Here is a 21,664-nt window from a genome sequence, read left to right on the forward strand (position 1 = left end):
ATGCGGTCTTATTAACGTATATGTTTATATGGTCATATATATAGGTTCATTTCATATCATAAGACATGAGTACATTGATGCACCCTTTAAAATTTGGGAGGGGTATTTTGACACATTCACTCAGTTTTAGAAATTGTTTAATATAAGCATTTGGTATCTTCGTACAGGTCTTCAATATGTACCACTACAAATTTGGATGGTCCACATCGTTCCCTTTCATGGGTAAAGAACTACCAAAAATCAAATTTCGGAGGTTATTGACTTCTATTTAGCACGTTATATGGTTTATTACCTCTATATGTTTATGTTCTCTTTTAAATTTGGGAATTATAAAATAACATAATTTGGTAAACGTTTTCTAGGACCCATTGGTGTTTCTCTTATGGCCAAATATTCAAAATTTAAAGGTTATTAACCGGCTTTATTATTAAATGAGTACAGGTTTTATTACTTTTTCATAAGACACAGGTGTATTTGTGTACCAATCTTAAATTTTGGGAGGGGTACATTTCTTATTGTCATATCAATAATTGGTAATTGTTCTTTGGGTAAATCATTGTGAAATATTAGTATGATCACGTGATCAGTTATTGACCTATGATGGGATTAGGAGTCCAGGACATTGGTACATTTAAACTTTGTAGGATAATTTGAGAATGCGTCATTGGTATTGATTATTACAGCCAAATATAAACGTAAGCAATACGATGTACCACGTGATTGACCTTGATGAGGTAGTGTACAGGGATACATAGCTAACCTTATTGAATCTTATGACTCATAGTCTTAAGGGAATACATGCTACAACACTGGCAAAGTTATTGTTGATGTAATTTGATTGGTTGATCACTATCTTTCGTGCAATCTGATTGGCTGATCACTATCTTTCGTGCAATCTGATTGGCTGATCACTATTTTTCGTGCAATCTGATTGGTTGCTGATTTTCAAATCTTTGCTGCATTCAGTTTTAAGTTTTGTTTAACATTTAAAAATCTTGGTTTCGTTCAACATTTTGGACTCACTGATAAATATGATCGAAACCGTTTATTTGTTAATCGAATAGTTAAAAACCGGATAAAGTTTGACGGTTAACCGTGAAACGTAAATTTTTTTTTAGTTTGGAAATTTTTTGTTTGAAAGTTTTTGTTTGAAAACTCTTGTTTCAAATTTGTGTTTGAATTTTTTTGTTTCAGAATTTTGTTTGAAATTTGTTCCAAATTTTTTTTGTTTGAAAATTTTTTTGTTTGAAATTTTTTTGTTTAAAATTTTTTGTTCGAAATTTTTGTTTTGAAATTTTTCGTTTCCAAATTTTTTTGTTTAAATTTTTTTTGTTTCGAATTTTTTTTGTTTCAAAATTTTGTTTGAATTTTTCGTTTCCAAATTTTTTCGTTTCACAAATTTTGTTTCAAAGTTTGGTTTGACATTTTTAAAAGTTTGTGCACTCATTAGTAAAGAACTGGAACTATTTAGAACAAAAACCTCTGGCAACATTGTGGTGCAATAGTACACGTCAGAACATGATGTTTTAACGTCATCAGTTTTGCATCATCGTTCGAGTTAGTATTCATGATAACATTATCATGGCTACTTGTCTACAGTTTCTAAACACACGTGATGTGATGAAATCATTTACCAAGATTACTGATTTACAACAGAATGTACCTTATAGAATCTTAGCTAGCCAAATGATCCCTACAAAGTTTGGATTAAGAATCGTAGTGAAGCTTGAAAATGATAAGAATATAATTTTACCAGCAAGATATTTACCCATGGAAGCATCAAAACAAGAAGAAGTGTTGCGTTTCTTAAATACTGGATCTGTATCTTTATGTTACAAAGGGTTCTTGGGTCGAAGTCATCAATTTGAATTTAGTACACAGCCAGATTCGTCAGCAATTGTGATGAAATCATGAATTCAAACGTCAGCACGTCAGCCGTAGTTGTATGAATTTGGTTGGTCGGCATGACGTCAGCAACTGTGATGAAATCATGAATTCAAACGTCAGCACATTCCTTACCAATGACGTCAGCAATAACTATAAACCAGCAAATACAGTGTCATCCCACGAAATCATTTGAGCAAGTGCTTTTCAGGAGGAAAGATGTGTACTTCTAACGATAAAGAGTTCATCTTCGCAAGCTATTATCCAATAAATATATTTCAAACAAAACATGTGATGATTGGTATCAGTGCTAGAACATTTGAACCTGTGATTCGATTGGGCAAAGCAGAACAATTTGGTGTACAACTGACCTGTGAAGAATGGCACGAATCGACCAAATGAACGATTATTTTCATGATGAGCTAAATGTGACCATAGTCAAATCATTAGGCTCAAATCATGAAGTGGTGCTGCGTACAGTCCTCGAAGAGAAGATGATGCTGTTACGTAAAAAGAGTACATTCCATGTCCCTCGCAACATGGTGTATCTAACACAAACGGAATGGAACAAATTCATCAGCGTATTTCAGTGTGTGAAACATGCAGTGGAAGTGTGCAACAAAACAAGTATATTCCTGAAAAAGTACTATTTTGAAAAATGTGTTATGCATGTTGTACAACATGTATCTAGATATTGTGATGGTTGTCAACATCGTTCGTGGGTGCATACCTGTATTGATAAACAGTTTATTTGTGATCAAATGGACATTGAGTTTCCACGAATTGATATTGCAATAGACCTTAAAAGACTTCAACTGGAATTAAAATTATATGCTAAAGACAAACTAGTGCACGAAGTTCAAAATACATTGTATCGACAATATCCAGAACCACTATCTGGTATGGATGTATGTGGAGTGTAATAAAATGATCCATTTCAATGAATTGTGTTTTTTCATTTCAAGTACAACCCCAGGTTCTGACGTGTACTATTGCACCACAATGTTGCCAGAGGTTTTTGTTCTAAATAGTTCCAGTTCTTTACTAATGAGTGCACAAACTTTTAAAAATGTCTAACCAAACTTTGAAACAAAATTTGTGAAACGAAAAAATTTGGAAACAAAAAATTCAAACAAAATTTTGAAACGAAAAAAATTCGAAACAAAAAAATTTTAAACAAAAAAATTTGGAAACGAAAAATTTCAAAACAAAAATTTCGAACAAAAAATTTTAAACAAAAAAATTTCAAACAAAAAAATTTTCAAACAAAAAAATTTGAAACAAATTTCAAACAAAATTCTGAAACAAAAAAATTCAAACACAAATTTGAAACAAGAGTTTTCAAACAAAAACTTTCAAACAAAAAATTTCCAAACTAAAAAAAAATTTACGTTTCACGGTTAACCGTCAAACTTTATCCGGTTTTTAACTATTCGATTAACAAATAAACGGTTTCGATCATATTTATCAGTGAGTCCAAAATGTTGAACGAAACCAAGATTTTTAAATGTTAAACAAAACTTAAAACTGAATGCAGCAAAGATTTGAAAATCAGCAACCAATCAGATTGCACGAAAAATAGTGATCAGCCAATCAGATTGCACGAAAGATAGTGATCAGCCAATCAGATTGCACGAAAGATAGTGATCAACCAATCAAATTACATCAACAATAACTTTGCCAGTGTTGTAGCATGTATTCCCTTAAGACTATGAGTCATAAGATTCAATATGGTTAGCTATGTATCCCTGTACACTACCTCATCAAGGTCAATCACGTGGTACATCGTATTGCTTACGTTTATATTTGGCTGTAATAATCAATACCAATGACGCATTCTCAAATTATCCTACAAAGTTTAAATGTACCAATGTCCTGGACTCCTAATCCCATCATAGGTCAATAACTGATCACGTGATCATACTAATATTTCACAATGATTTACCCAAAGAACAATTACCAATTATTGATATGACAATAAGAAATGTACCCCTCCCAAAATTTAAGATTGGTACACAAATACACCTGTGTCTTACGAAAAAGTAATAAATCCTGTACTCATTTAATAATAAAGCCGGTTAATAACCTTTAAATTTTGAATATTTGGCCATAAGAGAAACACCAATGGGTCCTAGAAAACGTTTACCAAATTATGTTATTTTATAATTCCCAAATTTAAAAGAGAACATAAACATATAGAGGTAATAAACCATATAACGTGCTAAATAGAAGTCAATAACCTCCGAAATTTGATTTTTGGTAGTTCTTTACCCATGAAAGGGAACGATGTGGACCATCCAAATTTGTAGTGGTACATATTGAAGACCTGTACGAAGATACCAAATGCTTATATTAAACAATTTCTAAAACTGAGTGGATGTGTCAAAATACCCCTCCCAAATTTTAAAGGGTGCATCAATGTACTCATGTCTTATGATATGAAATGAACCTATATATATGACCATATAAACATATACGTTAATAAGACCGCATCAAACGGGATAAATTGGGCCAAAAACCAAACACGTGATACAACATATTGCTTATGTTTATATTTTGACATTTTTTTTAGTCATGTAAGGGAACAAGGTGGACCACCCAAATTTATCATGATACATATTGAGGTCATGTACTATGATAGCGAATGCTTAAATTGAAAAATTTCCAAAATTTAAGGGATTGGCTATGGTACACCTCCCGGGGTGCATCAATGTACCTATGTCTTATGATAGAAAATGGACCCTATACCAGACCATATAATCATATTAGGTAATAGGACATCATCCAAGGGAATAAATTAGGTCAAAAACGAAACACGTGGTTGTACTAAAATTTGGCAATTTCGTACCCATGAAAGGGAACGAGATGGACCACCCAAATTTATAGTAATATATATTAGGGTCTTATACTATTATACCAAATGTTTAAATTGGGCAATTTCCAAAATAAAGAGGTGGGCCAAGGTACCCCTCCCAAATTTTTAAAGGGTGCATCAATATACCCATGTCTTATAATAGGGAATGGACCAATATACATAACCATATAATCATATAAGGTAATAGGACCTCATCCAAGGGGGATAAATTGAGCCAAAACAAACACGTGGTTGTACTAAAATTTGGCAATTTCGTACCCCCAAAAGGAACGAGGTGAACTACCCAAATTTATCATAATACATGTTAGGGTCCGGTACTATAATACCAAATGTTTAAATTGGGCAATTTCCAAAATTTAAGGGGTGGGCCAAAGTACCCCTCCCAAATTTTTAAAGGAGTGCACAAATATACCCATATCTTATGAAAGGTAATGGACCCCTATACATGACCATATAACTATATAGGATAATAACACCTCATCAAAGGGGATAAAATCGACCAAAAACCAAACACGTGGTACTACGTATTGCTTACGTTTATATTTTGACAATTTTGTACCCCTAAAAGGGAACGAGGTGGACCACCCAAATTTATCATATTACATATTAGGGTCCTGTACTATAATACCCAATGTTTAAATTGGGCAATTTCCAAAATTTAAGGGGTGGGCCAAGGTACCCTTCCCAAATTTTTCAAGAGGTGCACCAATGTACCCATGTCTTATGATAGATAATGGACCACTATACATGACCATATAACTATATAAGGTAATAGGACCTCATCCAAGGAGATAAATTAGGTCGAAAACCAAACACGTGGTACAACGTATTGCTTACGTTTATATTTTTGGCAATTTTGTACTCCTAGAAGGAAACAAGGTGGACCGCCCAAATTTATCATAATACATATTAGGGTCCTGTACTATAATACCCAATGTTTAAATTGGTCAATTTCCAAAATTTAAGGGGTGGGCCAAGGTACCCCTCCCAAATTTTTCAAGGGGTGCATTAATATACCCATGTCTTATGAAAGGTAATGAACCCCTGTATACGCCCATATAACTATATAGGGTAATAATACATCATCAAAGGGGATAAATTAGGTCAAAAACCCCCGAAATTTGAATTTTTGGCAATTTTTTACCCATGAAAGGGAACGACATAGACACCCAATACTGATAGAGGTACATACTATGGTCCTAGGCTACCACACCAAATTTTTAGATTTGGCAATTTCCAAAATTTAAGGGGTGGGCCAAGGTACCATTCCCAAATTTTTCAAGGGGTGCACCAATGTACCCATGTCTTATGATAGATAATGGACCACTATACATGACCATATAACTATATAAGGTAATAGGACCTCATCCAAGGAGATAAATTAGGTCGAAAACCAAACACGTGGTACAACGTATTGCTTACGTTTATATTTTTGGCAATTTTGTACCCCTAGAAGGAAACAAGGTGGGCCGCCCAAATTTATCATAATACATATTAGGTTCCTGTACTATAATACCCAATGTTTAAATTGGTCAATTTCCAAAATTTAAGGGGTGGGCCAAGGTACCCCTCCCAAATTTTTCAAGGGGTGCATTAATATACCCATGTCTTATGAAAGGGAATGGACCCCTGTATACGTCCATATAACTATATAGGGTAATAATACATCATCAAAGGGGATAAATTAGGTCAAAAACCCCCGAAATTTGAATTTTTGGCAATTTTTTACCCATGAAAGGGAACGACATAGACACCCAATACTGATAGGAGTACATACTATGGTCCTAGGCTACCATACCAAATTTTTAGATTTGGCAATTTCCAAAATTTAAGGGGAGTGGTCCTATGTACCCCTGCCAAAATTTAGGGGGTGGGCCATGGTACCCCTGCCAAAATTTAGAGGGGGTGGTTCTAGGTACCCCTAGGTCATTGACCCCGGGCCAGGTCATTGACCTTTCACCCCGGTCATGAAAGAGAGTGAGGATGAGTCATTCGCGCCAACGGGGACCACTACTACTCTTTCAAAGGTGACCAGGACTGGAGATGATATCCCCAGAGCACAAAAAGCTTGACGCTGAAGTTACCAGTTAATTACATTTTCCACACCAAGTGTATCGGCCACTTTCTCCTTGTTAACTTTGAACATGCACACGCACATGAAGTGCGTGTGTACGTGAGAGAGGAGTAGAAGTGAAAGAAAAATCGCGTTTCTTTGTTTTAAAATTTTTATTTTCTCCGAAATCCGGTGATGCCAAGAAATTCAAGCTAGCTGACAATTTTCGACCAGAGGGGTGAGTGCGTATTCCTCTCTGTCACTTGAGAAAGGTTTTGGCGAAAAAGAAAAAAAAGTAGCGTGGAAACTTCGAATGATTTGTGTTGTTTTGTTATTTGACACTTTGAGTGGAAAAATCTTCCTTCTTCCTTTGGAGAGGAACAAAATTCAAACTGGACGGCAGCTCTCGGCAAAAATAGGTGGTGAGCAAAAGCTGACCTTCTCAGTCATATGAATCTGGAATGGAATGTCTCAAATGTTTTGGCGAAGAAAAAAGTAGTCTGGAAACTCCGAGTGCTTGATGTTGCTGTTATTTGACACTTTCAACCTGCTTTCAATAGAATATTTCTTTTTCCATTGAGACGGAATGATCTATATATGCAGGCAAATTGGTCAGTGTTTGTTTATTTCCCCCTTCTCTATATAGAAAGAAAGAACCCAATGTGTAAGCCATTAATCACAGTGTAATGGGTACCAAAGCTATGGCAACGTCGTTGAACATAAGTTAAGTTACAATGTCACTAGTAAGAGGATATGATTGTTCGGACAGTTCCGATTACCACCCACTAAGGCTTTTAAGATCCTACCAGTTCTCTAGTGGTTGATGAAGAAGTATAAGAGGAAGAAGAAGAAGATTGGAAATATAAAGTTGCTTTTGTGAATGTACTTGTAAATCATTTCTTTAATACTGGCAGCGTAAAATATAGGGGGAGTATAAGAACAGTGTGAAATTCTTATAATATTTCATTGCACAATGGCTGGTAAGGCGTCTGTTAAGTCGGAATTGATGTGCAAAGAAGAAATTGCTTATGACTTACCTAGTGATGATCCGCTCGAAGGGAGAGGGTGGACATACGAACTAATGAATGACAACAAAAAGTTAATATTATCTACCACGGAAGGAGAGGTATCAGTGGACAAGGATACAGCAATGTGCTCTTTGGATGTGAAACTAAACGTTGGTAGGGTAAAACCAGAATTAGCACTAGAAGAAGATCCTGCATTTGAAAGTAATATAGAAACGCTAAGAAAAATTGTGGTTCAGGAGACTTGCGCGTCGTATTCTAATGACTCCCAACAATTAACAACAAAAAGTTTAAATTCAGTTCGGCCAGCAAGGTAATGTTCAATTTTTCATTAACTAATTGGCTCAGATTGATAATACGGTTACATGGTTTCGGAAATTTTGTTGGTTAAAAGCAATACTTCTCAAAAAATATTTAGGTATGGGAGACATCATGAACGTAAGTTAGTAGCCTACAATTTGGAAATGACATGGCACAGATAGACAAGCTGTATACCAAATAAAAATAATAACAAGATTGATACGATCCATACAATTCTTATGTAGTTCATATCTTGATAAATTAATCATTTCTTTATTATTGGTTCCACATTTCTCACTAATTGTTCACATATTTAAAATATGGGTGCTCGACGATATTGTTTTATTTATAAAGAGACTTATGTAAAATACCAAATAATGAGAATGGTAATAATCCTAAAATTTTACAAATGTAAACCTGTAATGTATTATATTCGAACATAAACTATGGACGTTTGTGATTTTATTTTGATTTAGCTCAAATGGGTCTAGCTTGATTTTTCCGGCTGGCTTCGAAAGACATAAGTAAAATACAAGATAAAGAATATTTTAACCAACAATGGATGTTCGTTATTTGTAGTGGTCCATACAACAGTCCATTTCATAACTGCGCTCATTTTTTCAAGGAAGTCGACTTTTTACATTCCCAGGAATCTTTTTTAGGGTATGGACCTGTATTTTTCAATATGGGATCACTCCAGGGGCTTGATAGACGTACATAATATATGAATTTTTGTAAAAACAACGCTAATCAGCATGTGCTAGATGACCGGTAAAAATAAGATTGCTATGCAGATTAGGGCATTACGCAGAATGTGGGTAAACATGGATAGCGCAAAATTCTGTATTTAGGGTGACTTACATGTCTTACGTTTTGAATGTGTTCTTGTACATTCCTAAGTATTTTATAGGTAACATGCTGAAATGCTTTCTTTGCTTGTATATTTGTGTTCCAAAGTAACACAATACATTAGGGACGTAACTTCTTAATTATATGGATCCCTTCATTCCCAAACATTTTCATAGTTCCGTGTTATGATTTGCCACACTAAATTTTCATACTTCATTTCGCTTACAGTGGTTACTAGCTACCTTGACAAGGGGTTACTTTGCACATCGGGCATTACTTCGCACAAAATATGAAGAGAGTTTCACAGTCCTCCGTCGGTAAAACCATGAACTGTATACACGAAGTTTAACTACCCCCTACGATAGAACATGTAACTTTATTATGGTGTTAATGTTGGGTTCAGCATCAGTTCCAATTACAGGGAGGCTTTGTTGTTGTAGTGGCGTGAAAAACAGTCACTGCCCACACAGCAATGAAATATTTTCAAAACGTTTCTAAAACGTGCCATCATTTTCCTTCAGAAAATGTATCCTACTTCCCTTAAGGAAATATATTCCATATGTTTTTGAAAACATTTTCCACATAATACTGAAAACATTCTCTGAATATACTCAAAAACGTTGTAGAAATATTTTATACGCCGTTAGAGAAGATTTCCAAAAAATGTTTCCTGTACGATTTCCAAACATTACTGAAAATGTTTTTGAAACGTTTTATACAATGTTAACGGAATGGTTTTTAAAATGTTTGTCATGGAATATTTTAAAATTATTTACCAGTAACACAGACAATATTTTCCTACATATGCCAAAATATATTTAGTGAATATTTTTTGTACATCTCAGAAAATATTTAGAGAATAGTTTCTGTGCATGACAAAATATTTAGGGAATATTTTCTGTACATGACAAAATATTTACAGAATATTTTCTGTACATGATAGAATGCGAAGCCCATAGGCCAACCCGGTTACCATTGCAGATACGGAAACAAGGTAAGATATAGAAGGAAATTTTTAAAATGCAGCAAGTTTTGTATTTATATTAGTATACTGCCCAATAGTAACGTGAAGTACAAAGCTGCCACTGTTGGATAACACTGAATGAAAGAAAGTGTGGTTTGAATTTATTTGGACCAAAGGGAACGGAAAGACACAATGAAAAATATAGTGCAAGACCCAATTTCGCGTCCTTCGAATCTGCTCTTCCTCCCCCCCCCTCCAACACCGTGGTTGCTACGCCACTGGCGTAGATATTGCATTTGCATGTTTATTCTTCACTCTGTCTCCTTTCAATTCTTCTCGGTGTAGCTAATTTTAAACCACACATTATTTCATTCGTGTAGCCCAACATGATGTATGGTAACGCATTTTCTTTATTGAGCGGTACAATAGTACAAAAACAAAAGTGTTGCTGGAATTTAAAAGTGTCCTTAAATATCTAACCTTGTTTTCATATCTGCAATTGTAACCGAGTTGGCCTATGGGCTCCAGCCTTTTGCGTCATTGTGTATATATAATGGCTTCTTGCTGGGAACAAATAGTGGGTCGAAAACAAGGCGGCCATACTGTGACATAGCAGCTGGAAGAAAACATAATATTCTTCTGTCCAATTTTACCTGCTTAGACGCCTTTGCCTCACTCTGTCTTCATGACGAAAAACCATTGCGGCCCACAGACTCAGACAAAATAAATAAATAAATTAATAAGTAAAAATAAAATAAAAAAAATATTATTATTAATAATAATAATAATAATAATAAAGAGTGTAAATTGTAACTACAATAATGTTAGCTTGTTCTCATAATTTTAAGCATTATTTCTTACTCAAAATCTTATTTATACAAATGGTTTCTGGGTGTTCCACTGGTGCTACTGTTATATGGCCACGTCGTGCATATATGTTGCGGTGTCTTATGTGACTTACGAGATTCAAACTGGATATCAGTGTGTTCATAATCGTCGCCTGCCAGTTTTGAAAGCGGCTGTATTGGATCCATAAAAAAAAAAAAAAAATTGAGGTTTAGACATCCAATTCAAGAAACAATTGTTGGCAAACCTTTTCCTATCTTAAAAATAATAAATGCAATATAGCCGCTTTGAAAACTAGCACGCGATGATTGTGAAGACTAATTTGCAGTCTGAACCTCGCAATATGACATAAGACACCCCAACATACATACACGGCGTGGCCACATACCAGTAGTAGCAGTGGAACACCCAGAAACATTCTGTGCATAAATAAGATTTTGAGGAGAAAAAAAATATGAGAGCAAGCTAATATTATGTAGTTATAATTTACACTGTCCACTATAATAAATATGCATATATATCAGTTTATATCGGTTAGTAGTTAAATAAAAATATAAATGTACACTATACTGGTTTTATTTATTTAAATTCTCTTCAGCAGAATCTTCATGCTGCTCGTATTATTTGTTTCTATACATTAAGAACAATCTTCTCAAATATCAGAAATTCACATTTTAACTTGTAAAAACTTGTTCCAGGAAATTATGTCACTGACACGCTAATTCAATAAAAATCAACAACAACAATATTTATGGATGTTGCAAAAAATATGTTCCACAAATCTACGGCGCATGGGGAATAGATCTTTTCACGAAATGTCAGTTTTTTGCTACTTTCAAGAAATATCACATTGCTGAATAACAAGAAATACTCATTTGCTTCTGTATAATCTTACTTTTGATTACCACAACTAACTCTAATTTCGACGCTGGGAATTGTCACTCCAAGTTCTGTGGAACTGCAGCTGAATTCTTAACTGATTTTCTTGTTCGTCTCTGTATGGCATGTTGAAGCCAAATCCCAATAATCTACGCGATCTCATCGTTAGTTACGTTTCTCTCGTGTTGCAGTTTCTGAAAATAAAAACAATAGGCAGTGTTTAATAACATAATAACAGCAGGGAATGATTAGAGATCAATTATTACAATTTTTTTTTTATACAATATTTGAAACATAGTGTATCCCTCTTCAAATGACAACTTCTATATTTTGTTTTCCACTCTGAAAATGAGATTAAAGAACAGTAGGGAGAGTTTCTTACCTATTATTGTGTTAGTGGTTAACGAGGAAAGCTCTTTCCTTTTGCAACGTGCCAACTAAATTGCTCAGCTATTGCACTTGTCTTTTTCATGATGTTTCTTGTGATGGCTTCTAAGCTGTGGCCTCCCAGTTTTTCATTTCTTAGACCTGTAATGAAATACATATTAAGCACTCAAGTAATAGTAATGGAAATTTAGAGCATACAACTGATGCCCTTAAACAAATTACATTGATTTCAGACGACAGTCTCACCGAGTCAGTTGCAATTGGCGCATCCTCAAAAATTAATATTTGCACTGACGTTTTATTTTTCCAATAAAAGAAAAATTACATACTAATTTTCAAGCAGTTGTACAGGTTTGGCAAAAACCATGGTTTTTATTGAAAAAAAAGTTTTTTTTGTTTAAATAATTTACTCTATGTATTTATATCAGATATGGACAGAAATTAATTTGTTTCGTCTTGGTGTTATTATGCAACAACAAGGTTATGCTGAAAGGGAATCCAAACCGCTTCTCGGCTTACATCCAAGAGAAATTGTCCATTTCGACACGAAACCGGGATTAATTGGTCATAAGTGAGATTGTCGACTCACTCACGAAGGACTCCTGATAAAAAAGTACGTTATACTGATCTTTACATAGGCCTAGTTGTTAATATAATTGTCAAGAGTCATTTCGGAAGGACAAAAAGATAATAGTTACAGAAGTAAAAACATTATACAGAATTACATATAAATCAAGAAACTCCCGCCTTAGCCATTGGGAAAATCCTATTATTAGTTTAAATGTATTTGTATGTAAAATTTTAAGTTCAACGTATCATATTAAATGACAAATTTATTATGTAGATAACATTCAACAAAATTAAAACAAAGTCGAATCCAAGCTGATTTTGGAAGCTACGTAGGCAGTTGATACATTTTGCCAATTTCTATCAATATATTTAAGCAACCTTGGCTTCTTTATAAAACAACAGGCATTCAGGCAAGTAGAAATATACAATTTGGTTTCGTTTCGTATGTTTAGACTTAACATCCTTATGAAATACAAAGGTTATCACGAAGAAGACTTTCGCTTAAAGGGACACCTAATCGCTACTTGGTTTACACTTGAAAGATGGGTTGTGGTTCGACCGAGAATTGAACACGGGACCCCTTGGTTAAAAGATGAAAAGTAGATAAACATAATGCAGATGGTGTGATATGTGGAAACGTCACCATGAAGTTCACACGATTTAAAGCATTTTTCGTTCTTTCTTTTTTTGGTTTAAACCTGTTGGGTTTTTTGAAAAAAAAAAAAAAACAGCTGTTTAAACCAGCCAACCCTGCCGTTGTAAATCAGAAATTGATGAAAGCAACGTTTCTATAAAAAATATTACGAAATCTACAGGAAGACGAGGAATAATTTAAGTTTTAGAATATACACGTTGGTTGTAAAGTCAATACCTATTTTTAATCTAGATTATCCTAGAAACTGGCATCAGCTTAGCTGGCCAGTTAACATTTTAGAAGTTGTGGAAAATGCGGGTGCATACGTTGCAATGTAACTTAATAACCAAATGGTGCACTCTAATAATGTATTCGATGAAAATAAAACTGTGATAAGTTGTTTAGTTTTAGAAATATTCATTGTTACAAATAAGAACTGACTTTACACCCACGCTGTATTCAGGGAGTAGTAATGCAGAAAACAAACTATTCGCGAACATGGATAAGAGATACTTTCTAGCATGCATTGTTTAACAAGTCACGTATTTCCAAACTACTTCCAAAGCAAAGCCTACACGAAGTTGTTCTATCAGAATTCATAAATATCAAATTCTGCGGAGAATTGTAGGTACTATAACTTCAGCAACCTTAAGTATCCCCACCTGTCACGCGGGAGACCGGGGTTCGATTCCCCGCTGGGGAGCCATATTACACAAATATTTAATTATATTGGATTATTACACAAATAGTAAATATGTTAACATGGATATAAATATAAATGTGATTACTACTAGTGAATAGATCACTATAATAAGTGAATTACCATGTCACGCGAGAGTGAGCGGGGATTTTTATTATTTACTACTGGTAAATAAAGATACTAGGAATCTAGTTTATTATTTATTTTTAATGAATTTGAATTGAAAGGATGAGCTTAATTGGCCCTCACAACTAAATCAATTTCTACATAAGGCACGACGCGAATGTTGGCACAATACCTTGGAAAACAAGCTTATTAAACATTGACAATTATTTACAATGAAATTATATTTTTTACTCCAGTCCATTATTTAAATAAATAACATTAGTTTGAACCATTAAGTTAAAATAGTTTTGGACATGAGTATTCAAAACCTGGATTAATTTTATATGCAAAATTAGTTAGAAAACAATGTTAAATTAAAATTACAGTCCTGGCACATGGGCCTAAGGTGCTTGAGGAATTAGTCTAGGATCTATGTTACCTCTGGTATTAATCTTATGCATGACAAGAAACAAATAAAGAACAATCCCAACTTACATGTTTCCAAATACATCCAACAGTTGAAAGGATAAACGGACAAAGTCTACGCGTGTACAGCGTACGGATACCGCGACTCGTATAGTTTTGTCCGATAATGATTTACTGACCAACTAAACGAACGGAACCCCTAGTAAATTTTTATTAGTGCTTTGTACACAGTTTGTTTTTCTCTTTTATCTTCCTGTTCTCTATTCTTGAACTTTTTTAACCACAAAATTGTTATTTTCTGTGACGTCAATCTGGAAGTCCTTGTTTATCTCGTCACAGGTCTACCTTTCTATTGTCAGAAATAGTTATTGTTTTTCCTTTCACTACACGTTGTTTGTTCAAATTAAGAGGATTGTTTCCGTGAATTTTTTCTAGGTATATTTTCAATCAATTGTTTTGATAAACAATAAAAAAATTTCATTTTAGTTTCTATTCACGTTACAATACACTAGTTTAGCACAGATTGAAAATATTATGTATAACTCACGAAGCAGGTATTGTACATGGAAATTAAGATGAAATGAAACATTTAGTTTAACGTCCCACGTTTATGCATCCAGGGTGAGACGCTGATGATGAGAAATGAATGAAATAGTGGAATAAAGTAAGTGAGAGGAAACGGGACAGCCCCGAGAAAACACACGCACACGGTTTGTCTACCACAAAGACCGCTTGGCGCTAGCTGGGATCGAACCAAGGACCCCATGCAGCAGAGATGAACTACGTACTTTCTAAACGTTTCAACTAGTTCTAAACGTACTCGCTTCACTGTCAGACCAACAATTGAGCCTCTTTCACTCTAATATACGGAATTTTCATAAACTCCGGTCCGATACGGTTTAAAGTGTATATATATTTTTGCATATGTATAATGTAATGCTTTATTAACTGTTATATTTTGTCATATCGTTGTATGCAAATTAGAATAATGAAAAATTGTACCTCTCTTACTTAAATTGACGCTATTTTACTATCGAATGTAGATTTAAATGTATAAATATGTACACATTCAATGTTCTTGTGACGTGTCCAACTCATACGTTCATGTTGTGAACAATTTGTATGAAAACGTGTGAAAATAAATACAATACAATCAGTGTTTGAAAAACCCGGACTTTTTTGAAAAAGCCCAACACACCTGGACCCATATGGGGTTTTTCGGGATTAATTGTTTTTTCTTTGGGTTTGAGGTTTTTTTTAAAATATTCCAATGCCTTTAGGGTAAAAGTGTTAAAATGTGATTTATATTTCAAGATTATGATTGTCACAACTTGCAACAATTTCACTGCTGTTTTGAAAAATGACTGTCATTTTGAAATTTTACGTTGGATTGCCGCCAAAATATATACAGTTAATTTAGAGTGTCTTGTGCTTCTACTCTGAAAATTTCAACTTGAAGAACTGAAAATTGCGGCGTGGATACCCGCTATTTTGAAATTTTAGGTTGGTATGCCGCCAAAATCTGAACATGAGAAATTTAGTTTGTCTCGTACTTGTACCCTGAAAATTTAAACTTAAAAGACGGAAAGTGGTACCCTGTTGTACGCGTGGTACAGGCAGACGAACGAACAAATATAGAACGAATCAGCCTAATACCCTCACTGACATTCGCCAAATATATTAATTGAGAACAAATATATTAATTTAATTTAAACAAATCAATCTGTAACTCATGTTTAATAAAATAAAAGTTTCAAAATGTCTTAAATAAAATTAAATATTTTCTAGCGTAAAATAAATGGTTCTATTGTTGAAGTTCACTTCCGATACTTTGTGCGTTGAATTACGGGAATTTCCCGAGCACTTGTTGCAAGACCGTTCTCCCAGAAAATTAATTTAAAAAAAATTAACATATATGTAGGGTGTTTCAAAGCAACACCGACACCGGTTTGGGAGGTGATACCTGACACCAACGTAAGACAAAAAGTATAGATCAACCCAGGTGAACAAATGCTTCCTTTCGGAGTTATAAGCTGCCGAAAACATGAACAAGCGGTAGTTGGCCAGTACTCCAAATTATATGCCAGTAGCAAGGCTAGCTCTATAAAAATTGTTGCGTGAGTACCGCAGGATTCTGAAACGCATATTTTTTGAGAGTGTACATCCCAGTTTTTAAGTGAAGTCTCGACATGACTACGGTAGGTACCACAGTTTTGGCGCTATAGACCTTTAAAGTTTATCTTTTCATATTTTCGGCAGCCTACAAGTCCGAAAGGAAGCAATTGTGCACCCAGGTTAGTCTATACTTTTTGTCTTATTTTGCTGTCAGGAATCATCTCAAAAACGTTGTCGATGTTGTTTTGAAACACCCTGTATAATTCAATTTCATAAAGTAAATGTTTCAATATGTCTCAAATGAAACTAAATATCGTACAGCGTAAAATAAACAGTTCTATTAGGGACGCGGTGGCTCAGTGATAGAGCGTTCACCTCCGGTGCTTGGGGTCCCTGGTTCGATTCCAGCTCGCGCCGTGTCGACTTCTTGGTGGATAAACACCGTGCTCGTTCTTCCGTTTCCTCTCACTTGGTTCATTCCACCATTTCATTCATTTCTCATAATCAAGGTCTCCTTTAGCTTAACAGGCATAACCGTGGGACGTAAAACTGAAAGATTTCATTTCATTTTTTTCAAATAGTTTTATTGTTGAAGTATTCAGTTCCAATGCTTTGTGCGTTTAACTGCTGAAAATTCCCGAGCACTTCTTTCGCGACGAAGGTTTATTATTATTTTCCGAAAATGCAAGCTTTCTTTACTGTACATCGAAACTTCCACTAGTACAAAGTTTGAATTCAGGACTTGAAATAGTAAGCGTTACGCACCCTTCGAAACTCCGAGCACTAAGATTCTTAAATTTGACACGAATTTTTACGCTATTGCTGATGTTGATTCTACAGAAAGCTAGTTGAAAAGTAGCAACAAATAACTAAACTAAACTGTTGTTGGAAAACCAAACTCTACTGAAGATTACCAGTGTTACCATCAAAGATTATAAAAAATAATACTAATAGTTTTATTAATACACTACATATTTACTAGTACTACCAGCACATATGGCACTAAATCCATCAGATGTATGAGGGATAATGTCCTTCGGCGTCGCTAAGTAAGCGAGCACACTATTCACGGAAAGTATTTTCTAAAATATAAAATTGCATATTTTACTTGAAATAGGATATAAGCACATTCCATAAATTAATTTGTTCTATAATTATCTCAATCTAAGGTACGGCTTTTTAAAATGCATTCAGTGCATTAAGAACTTTATAAAGGCCTCACTTTGGATGTTGTATACCTTAACCTGAAAGCACCTAATTTGCCCAAGGAAAGTCCAAAATCTGATAAGAATCACTTCCAATGTGATCACGTTAATTGCACCAATAATATACTAACGAATATCTCAAAAACCCAGGTGGGTCCAACCCGAAAAAACCCGGTGTTTTTTTCCGGGCTGGACCCACTTGGGCAAACCCTGAATACAATACAATACAATGCAAGAATAATTGTAATTTTTCGGCAAATCTAGTCTGATGGCCCCCTTTATGCTAGGTGACATATTTACATTCGCCTGCCGCAAATCACTTAAGAGACAATAACAAAATTAGCGAAAGAATTATAATTTTTCAACAAATATTTCGAGCGGCACGCCAATAGTAAATCTGCACACAGAATTAGGCAATACTCTAGCAGGCTGTTGTACCAAATTTTGACGCATTTCTTGCATCTTTCAGTTTCTTTTTGCAGAACATGCACTAAATGAAAAATCCTTAAGTTTCACGTCCCACGCTTATGCCGCTTAGGCTAAAGAAGACGGTGATAATGAGAAATGAAGAAAGTGGGGGGAAACGGGAGAACCCCGAGAAAACCCACGAGCACGACGTTTGTTCACCACAAAGTCGACACGGCGCGAGCTGGCATCGAACCAGGGACCCCAAGAACCGGAGGTGAACGCTCTAGCACTAAGCAACCGCGCCTCCCTATGCACTAAATGAGGAGCTCTAAAAGAAAAGGCGAAACAACTTGTGATAGGTGGCCAGTAAAAAAACAAGAACGCTATTTAACCGAGTCAAGGCAGAAGCACAGCAGGGGGCCCGAGCGACAGCGTAGGGAGCAGGAACATCAGCGACAAGGGGGTGGGGGGTACGCATAAAAGAGGATGGTCATTCACAATATTTGTAATTATTCTTATCTTCAAAAACACTTAATTTCGATCCTTTAAAAAAAAAACCTTTCACAGCTATTACACGTGTGTTACACCCCCTTTCTTTCTCACCTTTACGACTGAAAATAGTGTATGCAGGGCTATTGCCTCTGTTCTGAATTTTTCTTCGTGAATACATCTTTTCCACACTTTGCGCAGTTGATTTTACGCGCTTCACCATACCATGACTCTGCATAAACTTTATAATCCTTCTCTCTTTACTACACAATTCTTTAAAAAAAAAATCACATTACGGCCATCGCAGATGTTCACAACTGACGTATGAACCTGAAATTCCCGTCGCTTACTTCTACCCTATTTGCATTCAAAATCCATTTCAATAATTGTGCAATGACAGAAATCACTTACATTCACACTCTTATTCCTTCACGAAAAATACTTCACATTTTACCTATAAATTTTGCTCTCGGTGTAAACGTCTGCTCGAATGAACCCCACAATTATTATAACCCAGTGGTGTATTTAAGGGGGGCTTCCGGGTTTAAGCCTATTGAAATTGTACTTACTATATTAAAGTAAATAAATTATGTTACAGAATTTTTTCATCTCCAGGAACAAAGTTAGCCAAGCGTCTGTCCCCTAAAAAAAATCGAGAATACGTCATTAAAATGGTAATATACGCGCCATTATCCCTTGATCAAAATAGGAGAGTACGTGTCTGCTCCCTTCGGAAGCACCCCGTTGGGCCCCCGCCTTCACCCTCCATGACTCGGTTAGATGGTATTCGTGCTTTTTAGTAGCCCCCTAACACAGATTGATTTCTATTTTTTGTACTGTACTTCCTATCCACACATCAGGACTCAGTATAAATACGCAAATCGTAAAAGAATTGTAACTTTTCGACAATTAATTCTGACGGTCTCCTTGAATTTTATCTATGCCAAGTGAAAAATTTATACTTCGCTTGGCGAAAATCATTGAATACACAACAAGAAAGAAAGTGGCGAAAGAATTATATCTCAGAAAGTATTTCGAGCAGCGTTTCTTCCAGACCTGTTTTTGGGAGGGCAGTTCCCCCCGGAGCATCCAAAACAATACGTTTACAATAATAACTAGAATAGTATTAGCAATGCCCCCGGAACATTACTTCTGAAAGAAACAGAGATTTCGAGTGGCACGCCAGAAGTAAATCTACACGCAGAATTATTATAACCTGTCATTAAAATGGTAATATACGCCTGGTAACTCTTTACTTTGGGCAAGGTAGTAATATTATAAAATACAAATCGCCGAGCGAGCGTTAGCGATTGAAGGCGGATAAGAGCCCCGTAGGGCACGTTATCTTCTGTCTTTCCTTCTTGAGAACTGTAACTAACTGCAGGAACAGGTTCAGATGAATTGTTTATTGCCACTGCCTTGCCTAAATTAAAGACTTGCCCACATCTTTTCCCTTTGGAAAGCATCTACTTGCTCCTGTTGTCCTCCACTTTCGCCCTGTTCTGATTCAGATAGTATTGTTGCGGGAAGTTTCTAGAACACAGGTCCCCATATAGGTTAACAGATTTCTTTCTCTGTACCAAAGTAAAGTATTTAATTCACATAGTATTGCCGAGTGACCGTTAGCAAGTGAAAGCGGGTTAGAGCCCCGCAGGGCACGTTGATTTCTGTATATATTACATATAAATGGGAAGGGAGACCTGTGTTCTAGAGCCCTGCCTATTGGTGTTTTTTAGTGGCCACGTAGGCTGATTTGTATTTTTTGCACTATAGTTTTTACGTGATACATCCGGCCCCGTATATATATACGCAAATCATAAAATAATAACTTAATTTTTCGACAATTACTTCTGACGCTCCCTTAGAATCTCATCTATGCCATGTGACGTATTTCAAATCGCCTATCGAAAATCACTTAGGAGACAATAAAAAGAAAATTATTAAAATAATTCATTTTTCAGCAATTATTTCGAATGGTGAGCCAAAAGAAACCTGCACGGTATTTTATGTATAATCATAAACAATGGAAATCTAGCCTCCCACATGAATTTATTACAGACAATAAAGCTAAATTATTTTATATAATCGTTCTACTTACCGACTTTTGTTGTAAGCTTCATTTCATTTCATTTCGGCCTTCAATTGGACACCTTCTTCATAGGCACGACCGTTCAGATCCAGATGCCTTCTTCCTATTTATATAATAAATATAACTAAAATGGTAACATTCGAATTAGTGTTTCACATGAATCTTTGATCTTTAGAATTCCCGAGATTCTGTCACAACTTCACAGGAACAGATCAACATCGCGCAAGGAATGCTGGTACTTTTGAGAAACAAATGACGGTTGATGTGGCGATGCTATTTTGCGATCTGAAATAAATGCCTGTGCGATGTCACCAAGATATTATAAGTTTCAAATTTTTAACAAATATATTTATTTGATGCTGCTATAATTAGTATAATGATTGGTAATAATGCTACTACGATACTCTTGTGAGAGAATTGATTCAACATTCGATAAAATATTCTGGAAATAATTCTAAAATATTGCATGAAAATATTTCATTTAAGTTACAGGACAAGGTAACAAAAACATTTCCATACAAAATTAATAGGCGTTTTAAAAATATTTCTGAAAAATATTTCTCATATTACGAACGAATTTATTTTTAAAATATTCGAAATATTTTAAAAATTATATTTCATATGTTTTCTTGTAAGAATAGAAAAGATTGCATATGACATGTTGGAAAACATTTTATTCTGTTCACAGGCCTATTCTGTTTTCTTTATGATGTATTCCCTATGTAAAACATTTTTAGTGTTACTTCGAAAACATTTTCTCTTTCAACTAGAGGTTAAATGTGCGGGGGGATGCCGCCCCCAGCTGGAAAAAATATGTACGGCGTCTCCCCAGTTCCTAAAAAAAATACAATGGTCAAAGAT

General features: G+C 35.0%; 1 protein-coding gene and 1 long non-coding RNA gene across 2 annotated transcripts in view; one reads left to right on the forward strand and one right to left on the reverse strand.

Annotated features, from left to right (window-relative positions):
- Positions 1–7,295: 7,295 nt before the first annotated feature.
- LOC145676192 (uncharacterized) overlaps positions 7,296–21,664 on the forward strand; it is a 30,911-nt gene continuing 16,542 nt past the window's right edge. Inside the window, exon 1 of the mRNA XM_081747104.1 lies at positions 7,296–8,150. Coding sequence (XP_081603230.1) covers positions 7,786–8,150 — 365 coding nt within the window. The 5' untranslated portion in view covers positions 7,296–7,785. The remainder of the gene's footprint in view (positions 8,151–21,664) is intronic.
- On the reverse strand, positions 11,147–20,990 carry LOC145676061 (uncharacterized). Its single transcript, XR_014129273.1, has 3 exons — positions 20,813–20,990; positions 12,058–12,203; positions 11,147–11,869 (listed from the first exon to the last, which is right to left on the reverse strand). It is a non-coding gene; the product is annotated as an uncharacterized LOC145676061 (long non-coding RNA).

Source organism: Thermobia domestica, chromosome 18, assembly GCF_964235325.1.
Source record: "Thermobia domestica chromosome 18, izTheDome1.hap1.1, whole genome shotgun sequence".
Lineage (NCBI taxonomy): Eukaryota > Metazoa > Arthropoda > Insecta > Zygentoma > Lepismatidae > Thermobia > Thermobia domestica.